The 22,764-nt window shown below is 35.6% G+C and overlaps 3 protein-coding genes across 3 annotated transcripts; 2 read left to right on the plus strand and 1 right to left on the minus strand.

Annotated features, from left to right (window-relative positions):
• The first annotated feature begins 2,052 nt into the window (after window positions 1–2,052).
• Window positions 2,053–5,596, plus strand: LOC139844138 (DEAD-box ATP-dependent RNA helicase 37-like). Its single transcript, XM_071834348.1, has 7 exons — window positions 2,053–2,187; window positions 2,452–3,275; window positions 3,355–3,438; window positions 3,662–3,904; window positions 4,262–4,429; window positions 4,528–4,641; window positions 4,773–5,596. The coding sequence occupies exons 2-7, from the start codon at window positions 2,559–2,561 to the stop codon at window positions 5,322–5,324; spliced, it is 1,878 nt and encodes a 625-aa protein (XP_071690449.1). The 5' UTR covers window positions 2,053–2,187; window positions 2,452–2,558; the 3' UTR covers window positions 5,325–5,596.
• Window positions 5,597–7,637: 2,041 nt separating this feature from the next.
• Window positions 7,638–10,567, plus strand: LOC139841988 (uncharacterized; the record flags this gene model as incomplete). The annotated part of the gene is made up of 4 exons (XM_071832169.1): window positions 7,638–7,707; window positions 8,557–8,574; window positions 8,814–9,269; window positions 10,049–10,567. Coding segments are annotated over 4 exons (744 nt in total), but the record flags the coding sequence as incomplete, so codon positions are not given.
• A 4,223-nt stretch (window positions 10,568–14,790) lies between these two features.
• Window positions 14,791–22,148, minus strand: LOC139844139 (uncharacterized). The gene is made up of 9 exons (XM_071834349.1): window positions 22,028–22,148; window positions 21,740–21,929; window positions 20,909–21,271; window positions 20,562–20,821; window positions 19,621–19,762; window positions 18,318–18,689; window positions 17,734–17,865; window positions 17,226–17,354; window positions 14,791–16,943 (listed from the first exon to the last, which is right to left on the minus strand). The coding sequence occupies exons 2-9, from the start codon at window positions 21,863–21,865 to the stop codon at window positions 15,063–15,065; spliced, it is 3,405 nt and encodes a 1,134-aa protein (XP_071690450.1). The 5' UTR covers window positions 21,866–21,929; window positions 22,028–22,148; the 3' UTR covers window positions 14,791–15,062.
• Between the last annotated feature and the right edge of the window lie 616 nt (window positions 22,149–22,764).

Here is a 22,764-nt window from a genome sequence, read left to right on the forward strand (position 1 = left end):
ACATGCGCGTTTTATGTTTTACATACTAGGCACGAGTACTTAAAACTTATATATGTGTGGGTTATACAACGGCATAAACATTCCCTTTAGCTCGGTAACGTTTAGTCATTGGTTTTTGAACCGGTGAACGCGAATCTTAGATATGGATCCATAGGGTTTGACATCCCCACTCGGGCTAGTCGCGCTAGCATTTAACGAGTGATTAATACTTCGTAATCATACGCACTTGCCAAGTGTACTTCCAGGGGGTATAAACGTTAAGTTAGTTACCAAGTGCCCACGGTTAAGCATATACTTTATCCTACTGTTTTGAAACGCTCTTTGTAGCACTGAAATCTCGTGGCCTACCTTACATTATTGTTATACTTAAACTATAGCTCACCAACCATTGTGTTGACATTTTAAGCATGTTTTTCTCAGGTGCCTAAGCTTGCTTCCGCTGTGTTACTAGACTTGCTGTAGACACCCGCTGCTCTAGAGATGTCAACTGCATGCAACACTTTATCTTGCATTCAAACTTAATACTTTTGAACTATGTTTTGTAGCGACCTAAGAGTCACATACATTTATTCATGTTTGCTATTCGTACAAGCATACTGTTAATGTAAAACGTTTGATGTCGGTTATGACATCGCCTTTTTATCGTGAATGCAACTTCTTTTGAAACAGCATATAGTACTTAACCTTGTAATGATCCTGTTGTTGATGATTCGTATACGATGGTTTTGTACGGGGCATCACATTGGTTGCATAAGATCTCTTCATTGATCATTATTAAATATGATTGTGTAAAAGAAATATCATTACTAATAGATATGCTTGTTTGATCTGCCTCGCATGTCAAACTGATCATTGGCGCTTCAAATCCAAATGTGTTGGCTGCTCCCAATTTGGCCCACTATTTGTTGCATGAACAAAAAAAAATTCATTATCATTTACTTAGAGCACTCCCAATGGAGGTGTTAAAGTAAAGGTATGCAAAATTGTGATTACTAAAAAGGGTGGACCGACCTATTTCAAGCCACCTATTCACCTCGTACGATTATTTAGGTTTTTTTGGTTAGTTACTTGTTAATAATATAATTTTCTAACCGCCCGGCTTTGTTTAAGTGGCCATCAGCACTCTTAGTGAAGCCGTAGGTCTCTTGTTCAAATATGAGTTCAAACATAAATTGCTGAATTCGAACAAAAAAACATGCCCTTAAAATTTTCATGGTTTCTTGAAAAATTGAGTTCTCATGAGATCCTCACCGTATAAATACTAATATTAGTATATAATAATCCACCATTTTAATAATAGTAATATTAATATTAATATTGAATATGATTTTTTTTGGTAAAAATGCAAAGCGTATATAACTAGGCTCTTTCATCGAATAATGAAAGAAACCTAAAACATACAATACAAATAAATAAAACGACTAACTTGAAACTAGAAAACACTCGAAGCCGGAAGCAAGACAACCCATATCCAAAGCCGAACTAAACCTGAACAAAAGCCAACCCCACAACAAAACTTAGAAACAAAACCAAATGATCTAAAGACAAACAACAAACGAATTCAAATAAGAAGAAACCCTAAAGACTAGCACAAACAAAACAAGGAACCAAAGTCACCGATCCAAACCAGAGCGAGCAAGATCAAATTATGTCGAGTTTTTTTGCCGCGAAAAAACCTTTCCAACTTTTAGAAAACAGTCTAGTTAGTTTTCCATCAACCTTATCAACTTGAATCGCTTTAAGAGAAAATGCGGAATGAATTCATAAATTAACCGATATTTGTAACATCTCATCCGAACCGGTGAGTTTGCCACATCTACACTTCATAACAATATGACGACGATGTAGGTAAAACGCTGCGCTACACCAACACTCGAAAAAAACCTTGCGGTTTATACGCGGAACAACATCGTCATCATGGATACCGTATAATATACTCCGTATAATTTGATTTGATTTAAATTTAAAAGAAGAAAAGTAAAAAGTATAGAAAAACACGTGGTTGAAACCCAAAGACAAACGTAAGCAAAAATATAATCATCCTATATTTTGGCCCTGATTGTCTCCATTTCCCCCTTTTTATTAGGGTTTCTAATTCCATCCTAAATTCCTGCAGTCTTTCTTTCTTTCTTTCTTTCTTTGCATTACACGCGCACCATTTATTCATCTACCTCAATTAATTTTCAGGTAACTTCTCATTCTCACTCTAATCATCAATTTCTATTTAATCATTTATACATTTTATATGCTCGATCTCATTCGTATACAATCTATACGTATATACTTATGTATCGGTATGTATACTTTTGTGTAGTTCAATTCAATCTGATAGCATCTACTGTTGTTTAATTAGACTCTGTTTCTTCAATTGTATAGATTTATTGTCTGATTATGTCGTTTTGCATGATTTTTAATTATGCATTGTTAAAGTTTTTTGATTTGTATTGTCAGGTTTTGATCTGTGGTTAAACAGGTTAGATTTTTAGATCTATCTTGTGTTTAGAGTAATTTGAAAGCAACACTTTTCGGTTGTAACTTGAGGTTATATTACACATATCATGAGAACTTCATGGGCAGATGCTGTCGAATATACACCTTCCGGAACTGAAACTAATGTTTCGGGAGCTTCTGTTAAGCCTTCGTATGTGCCACCTCATCTTCGTAACAGGCCACCTGTATCTGAGCAAACAGGTGGGCCTGGTATGATAAGTGGTGGTCCACCAATGAATGGAAGGTCAGGATATAGTGGACAAACGAGTGGTTCACGGTGGGGTCCACCTAGGTCGGATTATGGCAGGCCAGGATATGGAACCGGTGGTCGAGGTGGTGGTTGGGGAAATAGAGGTGGTCGGGATTTCGAAACGAATCCGTTTGGTAATGATGAAATTGAGCCTGTTGAGGAGACTAAGTTAGAGCAAGAAAATAACGGGATTAATTTCGATGCTTATGAAGATATACCGGTTGAAACAACTGGTGAGAATGTGCCACCTCCAGTAAATACATTTGCGGACATCGATTTAGGAGATGCTTTGAATCTGAACATTAGGAGGTGCAAGTATGTTAAGCCAACACCGGTTCAACGTTACACGATTCCGATTTCGTTAGCTGGACGAGATCTGATGGCGTGTGCGCAAACGGGGTCAGGGAAAACGGCTGCGTTTTGTTTCCCGATTATTAGTGGGATTATGAGAGCACGTGTGCAAAAACCGTATGGTACAAGGACTGTTTTTCCTCTTGCTCTTATATTATCTCCTACGAGGGAGCTTTCAAGTCAGGTCTGATTTATGAATAACTTCACATATGTTTATGTATTTATAATTCTGGCATTGCTGATGTATTTGGTGCTAAATGTAGATACATGTGGAAGCTCGAAAGTTTGCTTATCAGACAGGTGTCAAGGTTGTGGTCGTGTATGGAGGCGCACCGATTAACCAACAGGTAACTCCATTTTAATAATTAACTGCAACTAGAGGTGGCACTTCAACGTATTCTTTTGATAATGGGTCAATGTAGGTTACTCAATCGGGTCAAATTGGTCAGACACTTCTGACAAACAGTTCGATAATTGTGTGCATGCTGTTTTTACATTTTTGATAACATTGTATTTTTCGCTTTTAATTATATTTACCATATGAGTTTTCATTAATGTATGGAATATTAGCTACGAGAGCTAGAGAGAGGAGTTGATATTCTTGTTGCGACTCCTGGAAGATTAGTTGATTTGCTGGAAAGGGCAAAAGTGTCATTGCAAATGATAAGGTATTTAGCACTTGATGAGGCAGATCGAATGCTTGATATGGGATTCGAGCCTCAAATCAGAAAGATTGTGGAGCAAACCGACATGCCTCCTCGAGGTGAAAGACAAACCATGCTTTTCAGTGCCACATTTCCTAGAGAAATCCAGGTTTGTTGGATGTTAATTATGTAGGTTATTTTGGCTAAATGACTAAATAATTAAAAAAGAAACGTAATGGGTCAATTTGGATTTTGTTAATGGTTGGATAACTGATCAACTGCAGAAATTAGCATATACTGAAATGAATCAAATCACTGGAACTGCGTAAACAGGCCAAAGGTCACTAAATGTCTATTCAAATGCTTATAGTATCAGTTCATTTGATTTTTAAAAGAATATGCAGTTGTTGTAAGTATATAAAATGACATGTTTTGATCCTACCATTAGGAAAAACACACTTGAAAAGGTGAAATAGTGGAATCATCACATTGGGTTGTTTATTTATTACTTTACTTTGTTGTGCAGAGACTGGCATCTGATTTTCTTTCAAATTACATATTTCTAACCGTTGGACGTGTTGGTTCAAGTACGGATTTGATTGTCCAAAGGGTGGAGTATGTTCAAGAAAGTGACAAAAGAAGCCATCTTATGGACCTTCTTCACGCTCAGAGAGATACCAGATCTAATGGCAAGGTGACTTTAGAATCCATCCGTACATTATCTAGATCCGTTGATATGCATTGTTATTGTTATAATATAACCTAATTTGTAACTGCTATTATAATTTGCAGCAACCTCTTACATTAGTATTCGTAGAAACAAAAAAAGGAGCTGATTCACTTGAACATTGGCTGTACAGTAATGGGTTTCCTGCAACAACAATTCATGGTGACAGATCACAACCGGTAAGTCAGATAACATATTTCCATTAGACTAAGAGGCTCTATTCATTTAGTAATCAAATATTGGTGGGTCTCGTTGATATGTTTATTAGTAATCATATATTAGTAATTAAATGTTGCTAAAATGAATACAGGAAAGGGAGCAAGCACTGAGATCATTTAAGAGTGGAAACACGCCAATACTAGTCGCAACTGATGTGGCAGCACGTGGTCTCGATATCCCTCATGTTTCTCACGTGGTTAACTTTGACCTTCCTAACGATATTGACGACTACGTGCACCGTATAGGAAGGACAGGCAGAGCTGGGAAATCTGGTTTGGCCACAGCTTTTTTTAACGATAATAACACTTCGTTGGCAAAAGGGTTAGCTGATTTAATTCAAGAAGCTAATCAAGAAGTACCTGCATGGCTTACTCGCTATGCCAGTCGGCCATCCTATGGCGGTGGTAAGAATAAGCGGTCAGGAGGACGGTTTGGTGGCCGTGATTTTAGAAAGGAAGGCTCGTATAGTGGCGGTGGCGGCGGTTATGGTGGTGGTGGGTATGGTGGTGGTGGCGGTGGTTATGGTGGAGGTGGATATGGTGGCGGTGGATATAGTGGCGGTGGTGGATATGGGGGTGGTGGTGGATATGGGGGTGGTGGATATAGTGGCGGTGGTGCTGGCGCACCTAGTGCTTGGGACTAGTTTTCCTTTACCAAATAAATATACTGATTGATTGATATTTGATTAGTATATTTATCATTTTTCGCAGATTATTAAAAATATTATAATGTGTTAACATTTGCTTTTGTTTTAATGGAGAAAAATGTGAGTATCCCTCACTTCTATCCAGTGAGTGAGATTTTAAACCTTTTATATGTCACTTTATTGCATAGCAGCAGCAATTGTATTTGATTTTTATTGTGAACATGATATGAATTACTAACAAAGCTTGAAGTTTTGTGTTATTTTCTGAAGTTTATCGTGTTTGCTATGTCTGGGAAAGTAAAAACTCCATACATTGTTTTAGTTTACCATTTTTTTCATCTATATATATATTTTGTCCCATTCCTTTGCTTATGTTATGATAATAGTGTATTCCTTACTGTACCAATTGGCCCGGCTTTGTGGTAAATAACGGGAGCAAATTTCTCTTTGCTAACTTGCGTGCCGTTTACCCCGTTCATTTACCAGCGTTTAGATTGTTTAGGTTTTCTTGGGTGCGTGGTAGTGACCTCTTGGTCCTTCATTGTTGTGATGTTGCCAACTATTTCTTTTGAGACTCTGCCCTATAACATATAACGGTTAAATAAATAAGGTTTTTTATGGGATATTTTTTTACTAACATGTATGTCTTCCAACCAACGAACGTTTGCTTCAACGGTATCAAGCCTTAGTGTGGAAGGGCCTGCGATTAGTTGCCATGCAACCCGGGTTCAATTCCTGGGAGCGGAAGGGTTTCTCTCCAATTTCCTGCGATTAGTTGCCAAGCAACCCAGGTCCCGCGATTAGTTGCCAAGCAACCCGGGTAGGAGTTTCCTTCTAGCGTGTGCGGGTGCAAATAATGAGGGTCGTTGAAATAAATGATCCGCTGATGCAAATTCGCCGTTCAAAAAAAAAAAAAAAACGTGTATGTCTCCCATTTTGAAAACCTACTAGAAATGAATTTGGTTCATTTGAAAAAACTATGAAACACCTCTCATATAATACACTTTTGAACACTGTATCCATGTAAAAGTGTAGATCACCATGTACACCTTAGCTCTGTGTTTGCATCTTTTTTAACGACAGTTAGAAGTCACCGAAGGGGGTTCGAACACGATGTTGGAACCCACCCATCCAATCACATCCTTGGATGAACTATTACAGTCTTATCGCCTCTTAGGAAGAGACTTCGCGTGTGGTACAACCTCATCGAGGTGAGTCTCGAACGCATAGACACCCGAGACCTCTGAGGCCCATGAAATGGGTTGGTAACCACAAGGCAAATAATTTACAACTCAAGAGAGTCGAACCCCTAACCTCCCATAAGGAAAGTCAGGTCACGACCAATACGTCAACACCTTTTGGTTAACTCTGTGTTGCATTTGAAAAACCATCAAACCTACACTTTAAGAATCGAATGCATGTGAAACACCTTCACAAATACTCTATGAGTGTCAGGTCGATAGCTTTACATCCCGAGAGTTAAGGAAGTTGTAAAATTCCTGACGTAAAAGGGGATCAAACCTGTGCCTATTTTGACAAAGGCTTCCAAACATGGGGCCCAAAATTCTTAAGTGACGATACCACTGAACTATTAAGTCGTTGGTAACAATAATTCAACTTACACTGTCGGTGGTGTCACTTTTATTTTTTTAAAACAGGTTTGAATTTCATTATTACCATTACATTGCTAACATTGAGCATCAATCTTAGGTTTTCTCAAATCTCGTTTTGATAGTGATGATAATTCAGATATTTTAGGCTCTATTTTTGAGTCAACAGCAAGCGTCGATTTATTGGCGTCTTGACTGCCGTTTAGAGCCTAAATTGAATTCCAGGCAGGATTTAAAACTCATGAAAATTTGATTCTACCATTTTCATGGCGTTTCATTTTTATTTTACTTTAAAAAAAAATTCCTACTTATTAGCCGGAGGTGCACTCGGAAGCAATCTCTTTATCTGTTGAATAAAGCCAAGGATGACTTTTTCTACTTTTGTTTCACTCTGAGTGGAGAAATGACTTGTTTTTATTCTCGGATAGGGGAAGGATTGTCTACATCTCACCTCTCCCATACACCACTCATGTGGTATTGGGTTTTGTTGTTGTTGTTGTTGTTGATAATTCAGATATTTGATTTTTAGTATCAAGAACCTCCTTTAACCAATTGTTACGGAACATTAGCAAGCTTTTTCAAGTTTTGGAAGAAATGGTTCAAAAGTGTAAATACTTAGTTGTTGAGGCATTAAAAGTGAACTTGGCAATTTTTTTTTTTTTTTTTTTTTAACAGATTATTACTCCGTAGAAGATAAAATTTTCAACTAGCTAACTCACTCACCGGCGACTGCTTCTTTCCGGCGGGGACACGCACCTCTCCGACCACAGGTTCTTATCTATCTGTGTGTGTGTGTGTATATATATATATATATATATATATATATATATATATATATATATATATATATATATATATATATATGTGTGTGTGTGTGTGTGTGTGTGTGTGTGTGTGTGTAGACTGTTTTTGGTTTCTTGAATATTGATTTCTAGGTGTAGTAAATTAGTGTAAAGATTTGAGTTTACATAATATTAGGTAGCTAGTTATGCATTGTTTTGATTAATTTGTATGAGAGAGTGAAAGTTCTTATCTTTGTTTAATTTGGCAGAATTTTGTAGCTGATGTTATGAGATATAATTTCTATGTTAAGTGATATAATTAATGATTGATGTGGGTACAGTATACCTTCATGAATCAGTGACCAAAGCTTGCCCTAAATATGTTTATGGTAATTTGTTAATACTCTCCCTCACTTGAAAGATAAAAATGAAAAAATATTTATCAAGTTTAGTTACTAATGTAATTTTTTAAATTCCAAATGGCCCAAAAAGTTAACAAAAGTTATTCAAATTGACAATAACGGTAATATCACTTTTGCTTTTGCTGATGCATAAAAAGGACCATGTACTTCAATTTGGATCAGAGAAGGATTATGATTTCAAACAAATACATGTTTTGTTGGTTAAAAACAAATCCAAGCACCCATTAAAATTGTGTTTCTCGGGTTTATGCCAAATTTGGTCAAATTTAATTTTGGAAAGGGTTAGTGTTCAATGTGGTAGTAAAGACTAAGATATCGCCTGATTAGTATTATTATTAATTTTTTTTTAAATCCATATTATATATCTTCTAACTTATTATGGAATTTTAATTAGCATTTGTTGCCTTTTGACCAGATATTTCTAGATATAGAGGTACGTCTTAATCGTGAAATGCTATCACTATTTCGTTGATAATCTTCAGTGTAGCTCATTTTTTTTCTTTCTAATTTATACTTTTCTATTTCGAATTAAGAATACTCTCATGAATTCGTTCTTTTCACCATCTTCTGTCTCATGCATTCCACATCTTCGCAATAACCCTACACCCTATCAATGCACATCGCATTTCTCATTAACTAAACATCAAATTTCATCGATTTCAATCCAACCAGTTTCTGCTTCGATTAAATCAACTATTTGTGCTGTGACACCAAGTGAGGGAACAGTTTCCGTTATCAATTTTGAAGATTTTGTAGAAAAAGATTGGTCATTTCTTGATGTAGATGATATAAATTCCGATGAAGTTTACAAACAAAACACCGATCGTATAATTTCTGCAGGGAAAATTGGGGAGGGTTCGAATATTCTTATTTCGACGGGATCTGAAGGGTTTGTCGATCTAGTGGTTGATACATGTTCTTATAAACAGTTGCTTGTTGTTCATGACTCGATATTCGTGTTAGCTTGCATTAAAGAAAAGTATGACAAGGTTAAATGTTGGCAAGGGGAATTGGTTTTTGTGCCTGAAAAATGGGCGCCTTTTGATGTCGTGTTTTTATATTTTGTTCCAGCTTTGCCGTTTAAGCTTGTTGAAATCTTTGGTGCACTATCAAAGGTCTGCTCACCAGGTACATTTCATATTTTAAATCTTCTTTTTTGCATCTACTTTTGTTTCTCATTTTTTCTCATGAGATATAGTTTCCATATTGCAAAAAAAAAAAAACAAATTCTTATTTTTTAAGTAGTAGAATTGTCATAGTTGCACTTTACTTGAAACACCTTCAAAGAAAAAGTCCAATTGCGCTTTCTTAGGTCAAATGAATTGCCTTCTAATTTAGAAATTTTTTATACCAGTGGCAGGTTCCTATTTTTTTCAAGAAAAAATACGATTAAACTTGTTAACGGAACAAAGCTCAACTTTTTTAATGTTGAAGAAGGACAGTTTCTCTTAACATGTAATTGAAGTTCAGAATGTAACAGTTTGACCATTGAATTCAAATTCTAGCGTTAGGATCATTAAAAATACAGTTTCTTTCTTTCTTAAGGAATCGTAGCATCATAGGTTTCTGGTTTAGCATTCCACTTATATTCATGTTAAAAATAAGCATCAAGAAACTCTATTTAATTTGCAACCTGGCGTTAGGATCAAGAAACACAGTCAAGAACACATTGAAGGAATTGAAACTTTGTAGTTCTATATTCAGGTTGAAATGTGGAATCTGAAGTATTGTTGCAAAAATAAGAAAAACCAAAAACGGAAATGTTTGAAATACAAAAGAAAAGGACAAAGAAGAATATTATATATAATTAGAAAAAAAAAAGGAAATTAAAGATGTGTTTTTGGGTGAACTCGATCCAACTTGTTTTGCTACTTTTAATAGTAATTGTTTTTATTATGTGTACGCAGGTGCAAGAATTGTGATAAGTCATCCAAAAGGAAGAGAAATGCTTAAGAAGCAAAAAGCAGAGTACCCTGATGTTGTAGTATCCGACTTACCTGATAAATCGGCATTAGAGAGTGTTGCATCTGACCACTCGTTTACCCTATCTGACTTCATCGATGAACCAGGTTTTTACTGTGCTGTATTATCATATACAAAGTATTAGGTGATTCACTCTGAAGTTATGGCTGTGTAAGCTTTCTGTCCATGATTTTTTTGACATCCTAAAGTTTGACCAAAATTTTGGAGTAAGAACAGATTGTGGATGTGATGCTAAATGTGTTAATCATTAGAGATATTAAATACTCGCTTCAATAGACTCAGACAGCAAGACTATAGATTTGACGAATCTTAGTACAAATTAGGCGGTTTCAACGCCAAGACTTTGCGAATTTAATAGTTTTTGTCAATATTGCTCGACATATTTAACAGATTGAATCGTTTTATTTATTAGGGTCAATAAAAACATGGTTTGTTATTGGTGATTTTCAGCTATCATATCAAATGCCCCTATTTTGGTAACAATTAACTGAGCTACTCATAGATGCTCTTTATCTGTGATCGGTCATTATGATATCACTTGAAGTCATAGTTTCAATAAGTAGACTGTTTGTAAGTGAGTGTTTGTTTGCCGTTATAAAAGAAAAAAAAGAAAAAATAAAATAAAAAAAAAATCCAAAGTGAATGGTCCAACTCCAACTTGTGGTTCGAATCACTACACGAAAACTACCCGATTCACGCTATTTAAAAAGCAAATGAGCAGAAATGAATTCTCCATCTTGTTGTAGATGATTTCATCATGCGGATCGCAACATACTACCTCGTAAACAAGTTATTTTTTGAGAATATTAACCAAACGCCCTGATTGAAATACATTATAACAATAAGCTCCAGGAAAAAATAGCAAAAAGGCCCTCGCAATTTGATAAAAAAAATTCGCGATTTGTGAACGGCCTTTACGGGTTGCGAATACCGAATAATCTAGACCGGTCGCAAATCGCAAAAAACACTGTGTCTTTCAAATTAGCATGCGGTTTGCGAATAGATGGCAACCTTTAATGTTGAGTTTTTTGTAAGCTTTGAAACTGTAAAATCTTTTCATTCATAGCTTCGAATTAATGACTATAGATATGAAGCACGACTTTTTAAGCTTATATGTCGAGATCTGAAATTCAGGCGACTCGCCATTTGCAAATGGCGAGTGACGAGGGCATTTTTGCATTTCTATTCGGGCATTGTGAATTTGTCTTGGCGGGGGCACTTTTGCAACTTTTTTTAGACAAATTTTTTATACAGCAACTCATTCGATAAAATATAGTTTTGATTAATATCTCGTGTAAGCGTTTTCATAAAAACAAGCATCTCAACTTGTCTAAACCTGTACCATGTCATAGACATGGTATATTTTTTTTGTTTTAGAAGACAAGTGAGGTAAAGCTTCCAAGCTTTTTTCTGTCTCGATTATAGGTGCACAAAAAAACCGGATCCGAAAAAAAACCGAAAAAATCCGAAAGCGGATCTGACAGGATCCGGGTATTGTCAGAACCGGATCCGGTTCCTGGATCTGATCCGGATCCGACCGGATCTAACCGTTGGCTGGGGACCGGATTTTTTCCGGATAAAAACCGGATAAAATCCGGATTTTTTGGAACCGGATAAAAACCGGTTTTTTGGGCTGTTCGATTTTCAAAAAAAATAGCCGTTTAGAGACGTTTTTTTTTTTTTTGCAGTTTTTTGATTTTTTTTTGGACCATTTTACCTCTTCAAGTGTAGTATAAATAGATGGTATTGGGTTTTGGTTGAAAACACACCATCTAATTCTCTCTAAATCTCAAAAAACTCTATAATTACACTATAATTACTCACTAAACTATACTTACTAATCCTGTAATGGATAATTCACAAGCATCCGCTTCCGATTCCGCTTCCGTTGCCCAATCTTCACAACGTTATACCAACAACGATGTTCGTATGATCAAAAATACGAGTCGTAAAGGCGACGTTTGGTCTAATTTCGACTTGTGCGTGATGACCGATAATCAAGAAAGAGCTCGTTGCAAGAGATGTGGCAAGTTCCTAGGTGTTGCGGGTAACTCTACTTTAAGAAAACATCTTGGAAAAAGTTGTCCGGAGCTAATTCGGAACCGACTACAACCGCGATATGACAATGTAAGTCGTACTACTCTAAGACGTGACGCTTTTAAATTATGGAAAAAAGCTAAAAATGATATAATTGAAGGTTTTCGAAGATATAAACATAAAGTTTCTATAACTTGTGATGTTTGGACCGCACCACACGGAACGGCAAATTCTTATTTAGCCGTTACCGCTCATTGGTTTCATCCCGATTCGTGGTTATTAATGAAACGGGCTATCGCTTTTAAATTATTTGCTTATCCGCATAATGGTAATAATTTAAGAAAAATTATACAAGACACTTTGATTGAATATAATTTAATCGATAAAGTTTTTATTATTTCGCTAGATAATGCTTCTAATAATACTAGTGCCATGGATATGTTAAAAATACGAATGCAACCGGTTTTAAATGGTGCGTTTATACATACACACGTTGTGTTGCTCATATTATAAACTTGGCCGTTCAAGATTGTTTAACTTATTGTAGTTCGTTAAAAGATAAATTTAGAAAATTATTAGTAACGATATATCGTACGAGCAACGAACGACATAAAAACTATAAAATTTTTGTTAAAACTTGTAATGACACTTGGTTAGGTCCTTATTTTGATAATAATACTAGGTGGAATTCTACTTGTCTTATGTTTGGAAATATATTACGACAAAAAGAAACTTTAATCGGTTTTAATAATAGACTAATTAGAAAGGGATATTCCGAACCGATTGATAACGACGAATGGGATGACTTGGAAGCATTAACAAATTTTTTACAAGTTTTTAAAGAGGCAACGACAAAAGTTTCGGGTGTTTATTACCCAACTAGCTCACTAGTTTTACAACAACTTTATATAATGACGGAAAAAATTAACGAATTTGCGAACTCAAATAATCGTATTTTTAGACAAACCGTTTTTCACATAAGAAAAAAAACTAAAAAAATATTTTGGAACAATACCTAAAGTTTTTTTATTTGCGGCCGCACTTGACCCGAAAATCAATTTTAATGGGGTGGAACTTTTGATGACAACAATATATCAAAATTTGGATTGTATTCATGGTCCCGAAGACGCCGAACCCAACTATATAAACAACCAAATATTCGAATTTAATAACACCTTTGAGCAATTATTTTCATTTATGCAACAACTTATGGTCGACAATCAAACCCAATTGTTGACCAATTTGAGAGCGGATCATCTTCTCGAAGGGCCCGAGACCTTAATATTAGTCTTTTTAACCAATTACGTGAAGACGCTTCGAAACGTGCCCGAACATCGGCACCCACAAGCGAGTTGGGAAATTACAAGATTGGAAACTTTGCACTAAACATGAATCCCGAACAATTTCACAACTTTGATGTTTTGGCTTGGTGGAAAACAAAAGAAGACACCTATCCAATAATATCCGCTATGGTTCGTGACTTATTAGCCGTTCAAGCTTCAACCGTAGCTTCCGAATCGGCTTTTTCTCTTAGCGGTCGAATTATTTCGTAAAGAAGGTCAAGACTTACCCCCCAAGCCGTGGAAGTATGCGTATGTTTGAAGGATTATTTGGATGGGGTAGATAGGATACAAGATCAAACGTCATTAGAATGTCCGTTAGATAATGACGTTGAAGATTTTATAGAGATGGAAGAAATAGAAGCGGGATTATCACCTTCATCAACCGAAGGAAATACCGAGACCGAAGTTGAGGAAGGTGAATATGATCCCATTAACATGGACGAATATATTGCAAATTACCAACGAACATTTGCGGTTGATGACCCCGAATTTGAAGCAAGTGAAGCATATTATGAACGACGAAGGCAAGACGAGTAATGTATAATGGGTGATGGCAATGCCGAAGCTCGATATACTTTGCTCGTAATACATTATCGGGTGATGGCCATGCCGAAGCTCGAATAATGTATTAATTTTTGTATACTTATAGTTGTAACTTGTATCGTTCAAATAAATGTATTGTTATTGTTAATTATATTATCTATAGTGGTTAATCATTTGAATAAAAATGTTGTTATTTATATTATTTATAGTGTTAAGCGTTATAAATTATAATTATATTATTTATAGTTGTTAGTTGTTTAAGCGTTATACATTTTGTTTATATTGATTACATTATTGTTGTTCAAAAGTTATAAAAATCGAACCTGTAAAAATTTAACCGGTAAAAATCAAAATCCGACAAAGATCTTAGTCCGAAAAAAATCCGGTCGAGATCCGAAAAAAATCCGATTCCGAAAAAAAACCGACCCCGAGAACCGGATCCGGAACTGGATCCTGAAAAATCCGGTTTTTTTGTCCGGTTTTTTTAAATCCGGATCCGGTCCGGGTCCGGATCCGGTTTTTGTGCATCTATAGTCTCGATACTCGGAAGAAAAAGAACGTAAAACCGACCCTCTACAACCCCGACTGCCCACCTACCAGTCTCACGGTCAATATGAAAGAGGTAACTCGCGTAACTCGTAATTATAGGAACATGGGGCTGTGAATTGAACCCATGACCTCCAAATGATGCTACATGTCAACACTAAGCTACCATGACAGGTTTAAAAGAGTGCACAAGAAAATGGTACAATAAAGCAAACATTAAAAGAAAACTGGATAATGATTTGTCTTGTATCATCATTCATTTGCTATAGAAAAAGAAAATACCTCAGAATACAAACCCCATCAAGCTCTGACACACTCTCTACACCATGAATATAAAACCAATCAAAACCAGAAAGAAAGAAAAAACACAAGAAAGAAACATGATGAATTTGTTTCTCACAAGATTATTGCATGCCAAATAAAAATTGGGTACCTCAAAGATTCATAAATCACAAAATTGTAAAGAGTATTAAAAGATGGAGAATTTTATCCCATTGCTTGTTGCAAATAAGTTATATTCTTCAACGGGGTTCGCATCCTCGACACCACAGCTATCACCCGAACGTAAACTCACATCAATCTCTTCTTTCAGAGGAGCTGCTACTGCATCGAGGTTAAACCCGTTTGTACCATCAACGGGCCCACCAAAATGGAAAAGAGAAAACCCGGTATCACCTTGTTGCACTTTCTCAGAGTTCCCATTTTGCACTCCTGCACCATTAGATAGCCCGTTCTGCTCAATTTTGACATTCACATCCCGTTCGGGCCCAACCTTGGTGTAGTCCTTAACACCATTAATAGGTGGACCCGGTTGGTATATTGGGAGTTGAGCATGATTGAGCATCGGTGGAGCAAACGGTTGGAGACCACCAACACCATACTGAAGGTAATGAGAATTCCCATACCCAAACGGGCTAGGAAACAGATAGTGGTTTGGGTGTGGTAACGGAACCAGCCCGTTTGCAGGGGAGGTGGTCCACGGAACTGGACCCTGATGATAATAACCCAAACCCATTGAAGGAGCTTGAAACAGTGGAAAGTGAGGTAGCAATGGCGGTTGTATCACATTTCCATGAGGATGAAAACCGCCTGTAATATCGTTTGTGTCAACAGTTGCACAACTTTCGATTGTTTTCGAGACCGAATTCTCGTTTTTAACAACTTCACATTCCTTGTCTATAGGAAAGTCATCCTCAAGGCAGAGTGTCACTTCTTTGATGACTTCAGCAATTTGGGTGGAATATTCTGAATCTGATGTGGATGAAGAAGACTCGGGATTTTGCAGGTTTGAAGATTCACTAAGACATGACGAGCAACTATCGGAATTGGAATTGTTGCTGCTAGTAGAAAGATCGGTGGTCCCACTTTCAGGTTCAGCTTCAACATGAACACTACTTTTTGATACCTTCAAATCATTATCTTTTGGACTTGAATTATTCTCATCTGATGAACTAATAGCCTTGACAGGTTTGGTGACATCAGCAGCAGCCCGATTAACATCGTCCGAATCTAAAATGTTCCTTGGTTCCCACACTTTCTTTGTATACGGTGAATCTCGACCAGGCCCAGGCCCATTATTCCCATTGATACCTTTAGTTTTATTGTACTTGTTTCCACGAATATATGGTTTCGAGATATCTGTATCGGTTTCTGGTTTGTTACTAACTTTGGGTCGGTAATCATTGTGTTGGTAGCAATTGCAAGCGGGAGAATCATACCTACTACTCGATCTATTATGAGAACAATGTGATCTCTCGTTGTATCGTGAACCATTTGCCCGTCTTACAGGCTTATTTACTCCATTGAAGTTACCGTTTCTTGAATTAGTCTCGTAACCGTCACTATGATACCTTGGTGTAGGTTTGTTTACAGTTGACCCGTTTTCAAACCGACGTTTTTCAGACCATTTTGCGGGTTGATCGTGTTGGTAGTCTTTGTATGATCTTACACCCCTACGCGTGTGTTTCGATTGATCGTTTGCATACAACTGATATCCGTCTTTTTTATACCTGAATTCCTCATTATAATTTTCATCATCATATTCCAATACATGATCCTCTTGAGTATAATCTTCTGATGCGTGCATCGATGATAGAGTATCTTCTTGTTCTTCACAACATGTGTTTTCATTGACATCTGGCTCGTTGTCGATATTTGTTAATTCGTCTTTATCGGTTTCGAGAATAGCGGGAATTTGAATGGGTTGAGAACATTTACTCTCTTTTTCTTTTTCTTTACTTCTGAGCCTTTCTTTCCTACGAAGTTTTTTTTCCTTCTCTTTTGCCCTTCTGCGTTCCTTACGTTCTTCTTCATCGCGCTTTTCTTTTTCTTCTTCCTCAAGGAGTTTACACTGAAGAAGAATAGAGTAATACAAATGAACAGGTAGCAATTTTGACCCAGTTTCAAACAGGTTTTTTAAACTTGGCTAAAAATGGAACGGGCCAGATGGGTTGAAACTTGATAGTCACACAAAGTGTTGCGAAAAGCTCAAAACCTACTAAACAGTTTAGTTAAATTTGATTAATACTGTGGATGTGTTGGATGAAGCTTACTTCACCTCTTTGGAACCGCATTATAATGATACACATTTTGACCCACTACCCAAAAGAACCAGACAATCAAAGATTAATACCTGTTTTTCCAAAGTAATGATGTCCTTGCAAGCAACCATCACACGTTCTTCCAACAACTTTAAAGCAAGTGATACGAACATGCTATGGGCATTTTGACGTGCAGTCCCTTCTCTAAAAGCCTTTTCAACCTATGAAAAGAATATATAACAAGATACATTCATCACCTTGATACTTGCCAGATTATTCATGCTTAGTGTTACAAAAATAGGGTAGATTGTTGTATGTAATGGGTTAATGTCATGTTGCACTAAAAACGCAAGTAGAACAGTTCAATATAAATCATTCTAAGTACTTCTGGAAACTTCTAGAGGGTGTTTTGTAATTTTTCTATAGCTTAATGGAACATCAAGATAAAAGTATCGAAGCAATCTTTAAGATGACTATATTTGTAGTAGACAAATTAAAGCTAAAAGAACTTAACTTGGCTAAACCAAGAGATAAAAGGTCAATTTCAAGAAACCAAATTTCTTTTTATTGTTTGTTACTTTTTGTGGATAATAATATTACCTGCTCCTTAAAAATAACAGTTGCAGCATCTAAAAGAAACTCTCTAGCAAGTTCTGGACTCTTCGCATGTTTTTGGGGACGAGAGCATTCTCCATCTATCTCATTCCCATCCTTGTCCATGGAGTCATCATCCTGAAATCAGTTTACATTACTAAAAATCATAAAACTGAATATCACTACAATTATTTATAAAGATGACAAAACGGGTGGGCCTGATAACTAGTACTTCTTTGGTAAATGTTGAGTTGATTATAGACGCTAAACAGATTAGCCAAATTTAATGTAACTGATCAACATGTATGTCAAATATGATTACACAACATAAACAATACTTTAATGATACTCCAACATTATAATTTGTAATAAGATAAATTAGAAGGAAGGCTTATGTATTAGAAACATTTTGGGAGCCATTCAGCCCATTTGACCCTTCACTTTTATGTTCAAATTTTCATAGTATCCGTTCAACTCGTTTAGGATAAAACATGACCCGAATCAATGCACGGGCCAAAATCACCACCTCTACGATTTGAGAAGAAAAATATTGTATAATGACAAAATAAAAATAAAATAAAGATAACCACCTCTTCTTCCTCTGCTTCTTCTGCATGCTCAAAGAACCTCCTAATGCTTTCTCCTCTAGTGATTGTAACAAAACCATCACCGACAATAAGCCTACCATGAACACAATCTTGACCCTTTAAAGCATGAGCTTTAACTGAAACTTCATCACGTCGTCCATCGTTTCTCCATGCCCTTAAGGTTATATAACATGAATTTAAACCAGTGAGATCTAAACCACTCACTTGAACCTTTGCTTTTGACCCAACATTTTCAAACTCTAATATATCACATTTGCCTTCTCCAGTCCCAACAGCCCATTCATAATGCTCATACTTTCCTGTAGAGTCCGCATAGTTTTGATGCCAGTCGGCCTGTATTGTGTTGAGAGTCACCTGCAAGAATAAGCTTGCACTGAGTTCCAGTTCAATAATTGATTGATTTGTAACAAAAAAACTGGACATCATATTATTCACATAAGAACTGTAAAAGCTGTTCCTGGAACTTAAGTTGTGAACAGATCAAAAGTAGCAAATGTTGATAAGTAACTCACAAATGTTTATAAGTGTCAGCAAAATAGACGGGTCACATATATATGGTAATGGGTCTTTAAATCAGTTAATCTTTATTAGATTTAGCACGTCTAACATAACTGATTACAAACAAAACTCAAATTATTTCAAAATTGAAATTAACTTTTTTAATAATATAACTAAAAGGGTCCGATGCATTAAGAATGTACTTTAGGCAACTTTCAACCCATCCGACCTAGAGAAAGTTAGAAGAAAAAATATACACTGTTTTATATGTATTTAATAAAATAGAATTTAGAGTCATAACTTGCTACTTTCATTGTTTTATCAATTATAGTAACCTGCTGCATGTAAATTGCACTTTGTTACCAAGGTTAGCAATCCTGCAATAAATCAACCTTTAAATGTATTTCTAACATTGGCAAAAATATGAGAGTATGTTGCTAAAAATGAAAAATAATGTTGCTAACATAGATACAGAAATAAAAGTCCTTTGCTAGATTAGTTAAGTAGGAAAGTATGTTGCGATGTATACATTAGCATAGTAAGTTACTATAACTAACAAAGTCAAAATGTTTTTCGTAGATAGTAAAGTAAGCATAGAACTGTATACAAACAGAGTAATGACCAATTGACTCATTTGCCCTGTTTCCATTTAGGCGGATTTTATTATCCACGTTTTATATATTAAAGAGGAGACATATTCTTAATCAACTCATTAATACATAAATGGGACATAACTAACACTCAGTGATATAAACAGAACAAACAAGCGCTTTTGGTAGTTATGTACCTCATATTGGAAGCTTGTATCAGCCACACAAAACCATCTTGTGCAACGCGTTTCTCTCCTCATGCGCTTAAGTTCTTTTAGCTCCTTAAACTCACGGATAACATTCTTTCTGCAATCTCTACAAAATCTCTTGCTATCAAACCTATAAAATGAAGAATCAAAAGTTAAAGTAGAATCAATATAATCTCCATCCTGAGAAAATACATTGAAATCAAGTAATTAATAACATCATCACTGTTATGTACATATATGTTCCTAGCCAACATTAAATGGAATGTGCCACGCTACCTTATACAGAGTACACAGTTTCTGGAAATGTACACCTCATATTCAAAGCAAAACGCATATAAACAAACAAGAAATAGAACAGATATGGTACACAACTTGGATCACTGTGACTATAATGTGTTAGATTTTAGATATTGTCTAGATTACATTCATTTGCTTTGCCAAATAGATAAGAATAACAAAAATTCTGAGACTGTGGATCACCAAGACACAGAGCTTAACATGCTTAATTACATGACTGTGAAGTAAAGCCACCTTAAATTGGAAAAATAATATTAATATTAATAATAATAATCTGGCATCAAGAGCAACCGAAAGTATGGTGATTCAGTCTACATATATTTCAAGCGACAAGACTTGCGTACCTACACCTCTGACACTAAATACCACAAACGAACATAAGTAGCCCTAAACACGTGAAGGTAACTATCAGTATATTTTTTATATACAAAGAAAAGTAAATCACTATAGCATCCTCCTTCCATAATGTAGCACACTTCATATAATGTTTCTCTAGATACTTTTGATCTACAACAATAGAGGCCCAACTCATATCCAGACACATATGAACACATTGTTTCAGCAGTCAACCATGCGATATCATTACATGATACAGCTATCTCACACACGAAAATTTGGTAACTACGACCTACCTGTACATTAGTCGTTCCATAAAATCTTCTTCTTTCATCCTTAGAAGAGAATATCTGGTCTCTTCTCCTAGTGCTGACCAAAAGTCAACCAAAGTGTCAACAGAAAGTCTAGCAGTATGCAACGCACATGTTTCCCGAGTTCCATGACCTCTGCCATAACCCACCATTCCATGGCTAATCCATCCACGCCCTCCTCCTCCACATGCATCAGGATAAAGTAATTCACGTTCTCGTTCCCTTGCTCTTGCACTATCAAATACCTGATTTAGGCATAACGTGAGATTCCAAAAATACCATGCCAAACAAAACAGGCAACAAAAAAATAATTAATGATTAAAAAATATTACAATTTGGAGCCCCTTCAAATATTTAGAATAAATATAGCAATCCAGGAGGGTGAGTGTTCCATCCCTAGTAGTAGTTAAACCTCCCCAAGGGTGAACAGACGGATCTTGAACATCATCATTACAACCAATTGTTAAACACACATCTTCAACATTGTGAGACTTTGACTCTACAAGTCTATTGCCAGAACCGTTACCCTCCTGTTGCAATAATGACTTTCCATACATAACAATCTGCATAAAACCTTCCAGAAGTAGCCCGTTGCATCTGGAACAATACATATTCTTACGCGCTTGCTCGAATAAATTTTGCTTGTCAATCCTTAAAAGCTTCTGCCTAGATTGCAGTGATAACTCACTCCAGAACTACATTAAATACAAAACCCAAAATGATTAGCATAATATTACTTAACATTCTCATTATAGCAATAAATTAACGTTTTAGAATTTCGGCTTTGAACATTGCATAAGTAGCACATAAAACAAAACGTCTTGCTTCTAGCATCGCATTTTTAGAACATATACGCAGCATCAATATCAACATATTACTTATAGTTCGTCCAAACTTAGTCTTAATATATATGGGCTGCTCTTGAACTAAAAGCTACTTTCAGCAACAATCAACATTGAACCAATACATATAGCCACGTGTATACATAGTTTAATCAGTCATGGAAACCTACTCAAGTACTGATCCAAATAAACCACAAATTCATAGCATCATTTAGATCTATACACAACCTGAATATAATTACACATAATATGCCAAAAAACAAGTAAAAACAACAAAATTAAATCTAAATAACCAAAAATATAATCTAACAATTCAACTACCTTCTGAAGCTGATTATAGCTAATATCATCGCGATGTTTAGACCAAAACGCAGTCGACGAAACTGATCCATACGACGTCGTTGTATCGCCGCCATTAATTTGACAACCATACGTTAATTCAGGCATCGTTTAATCTCAATTTCTCATCGTTCACGATTAATACACAAAATTAAATAACCTAATCGATAATCTGATCGAGAAAAACACAAAATCAAATTAGATCATAACCGATGATTGATTGAGTTAAAGTGATTGTATAATGAATAATGAATTGCGAATTATGAATACCTGATTCGATCTCTGAGAATTTAGAAAGCGATAGAGACGAAGAACGTAAGGGTTTTCGATGAGATTTGGTGGTTGTATATATATATTGTTTGTATGTATTGTGTATGTAATGTAATGTAATTGTTTGAGAGATTGAGGATTCACGTTGTCACGGTTAAAGGAGATACTGTTACAATACTATTCTCATTTTTATTATTTTATTTTATTTTTTTATTTACGTAATAATAATGTAACTTTATTACCAATTTTTACTTTTGTAAAATGTTACTTTGTCACATTGTATTAAACTTTTACTTTTGGATTTTTCGAACAACCTAAATGCGCATACACATAGCTGTTAATTATTACTATTTTTTTTATTATGGTTATTTAATTGTATAATTGTTTTATATGTGCTAATGGTAGCCATAAAAGGGTTGTTCGAAAAATCTTCTTTTTATTTAATAAGGATAAAAAATAAGTAAAAAAAATTCAGTAGTAGAACTAGTTAAAAAACACGTAAAATTACGAGTTTGATTAAAAAAATATTTAAATAATATGGTGAAAATTGCAATTGTTAATTAAACGAATATAGGGGTAGGATCAATAGGGAAGTAACCGATTGGGGAGAAGTGGGTGAAGTAAATTTTTATTTTTTTTTTATTTTGGTTTTTTTGATTTTTTTCAGGCATCAAAATCACACGAAAATATGAACATATAAAAAGACACTTCATGATGAATGTCATTATTTAGGCGGG

This window comes from Rutidosis leptorrhynchoides, chromosome 4, assembly GCF_046630445.1.
Source record: "Rutidosis leptorrhynchoides isolate AG116_Rl617_1_P2 chromosome 4, CSIRO_AGI_Rlap_v1, whole genome shotgun sequence".
Taxonomy (NCBI): Eukaryota; Viridiplantae; Streptophyta; class Magnoliopsida; order Asterales; family Asteraceae; genus Rutidosis; species Rutidosis leptorrhynchoides.

What these genes read in the sequence shown, in the direction of transcription:
- LOC139844138 (XM_071834348.1), top strand. Translation starts at nt 2,559, where the DNA reads ATGAGAACTTCATGGGCAGATGCTGTCGAATATACACCTTCCGGAACT. An exon ending in CGAGGGAGCTTTCAAGTCAG is followed by an intron (nt 3,276 to 3,354) that starts GTCTGATTTATG and finishes TGCTAAATGTAG; the next exon opens with ATACATGTGGAAGCTCGAAA. An exon ending in ATGGTGACAGATCACAACCG is followed by an intron (nt 4,642 to 4,772) that starts GTAAGTCAGATA and finishes AAATGAATACAG; the next exon opens with GAAAGGGAGCAAGCACTGAG.
- LOC139844139 (XM_071834349.1), bottom strand. Translation starts at nt 21,865, where the DNA reads ATGCCTGAATTAACGTATGGTTGTCAAATTAATGGCGGCGATACAACG. An exon ending in GCTATAATCAGCTTCAGAAG is followed by an intron (nt 21,272 to 21,739) that starts GTAGTTGAATTG and finishes TATTTAATGTAG; the next exon opens with TTCTGGAGTGAGTTATCACT. An exon ending in AAGAAGCAGAGGAAGAAGAG is followed by an intron (nt 17,866 to 18,317) that starts GTGGTTATCTTT and finishes AACTGATTTCAG; the next exon opens with GATGATGACTCCATGGACAA.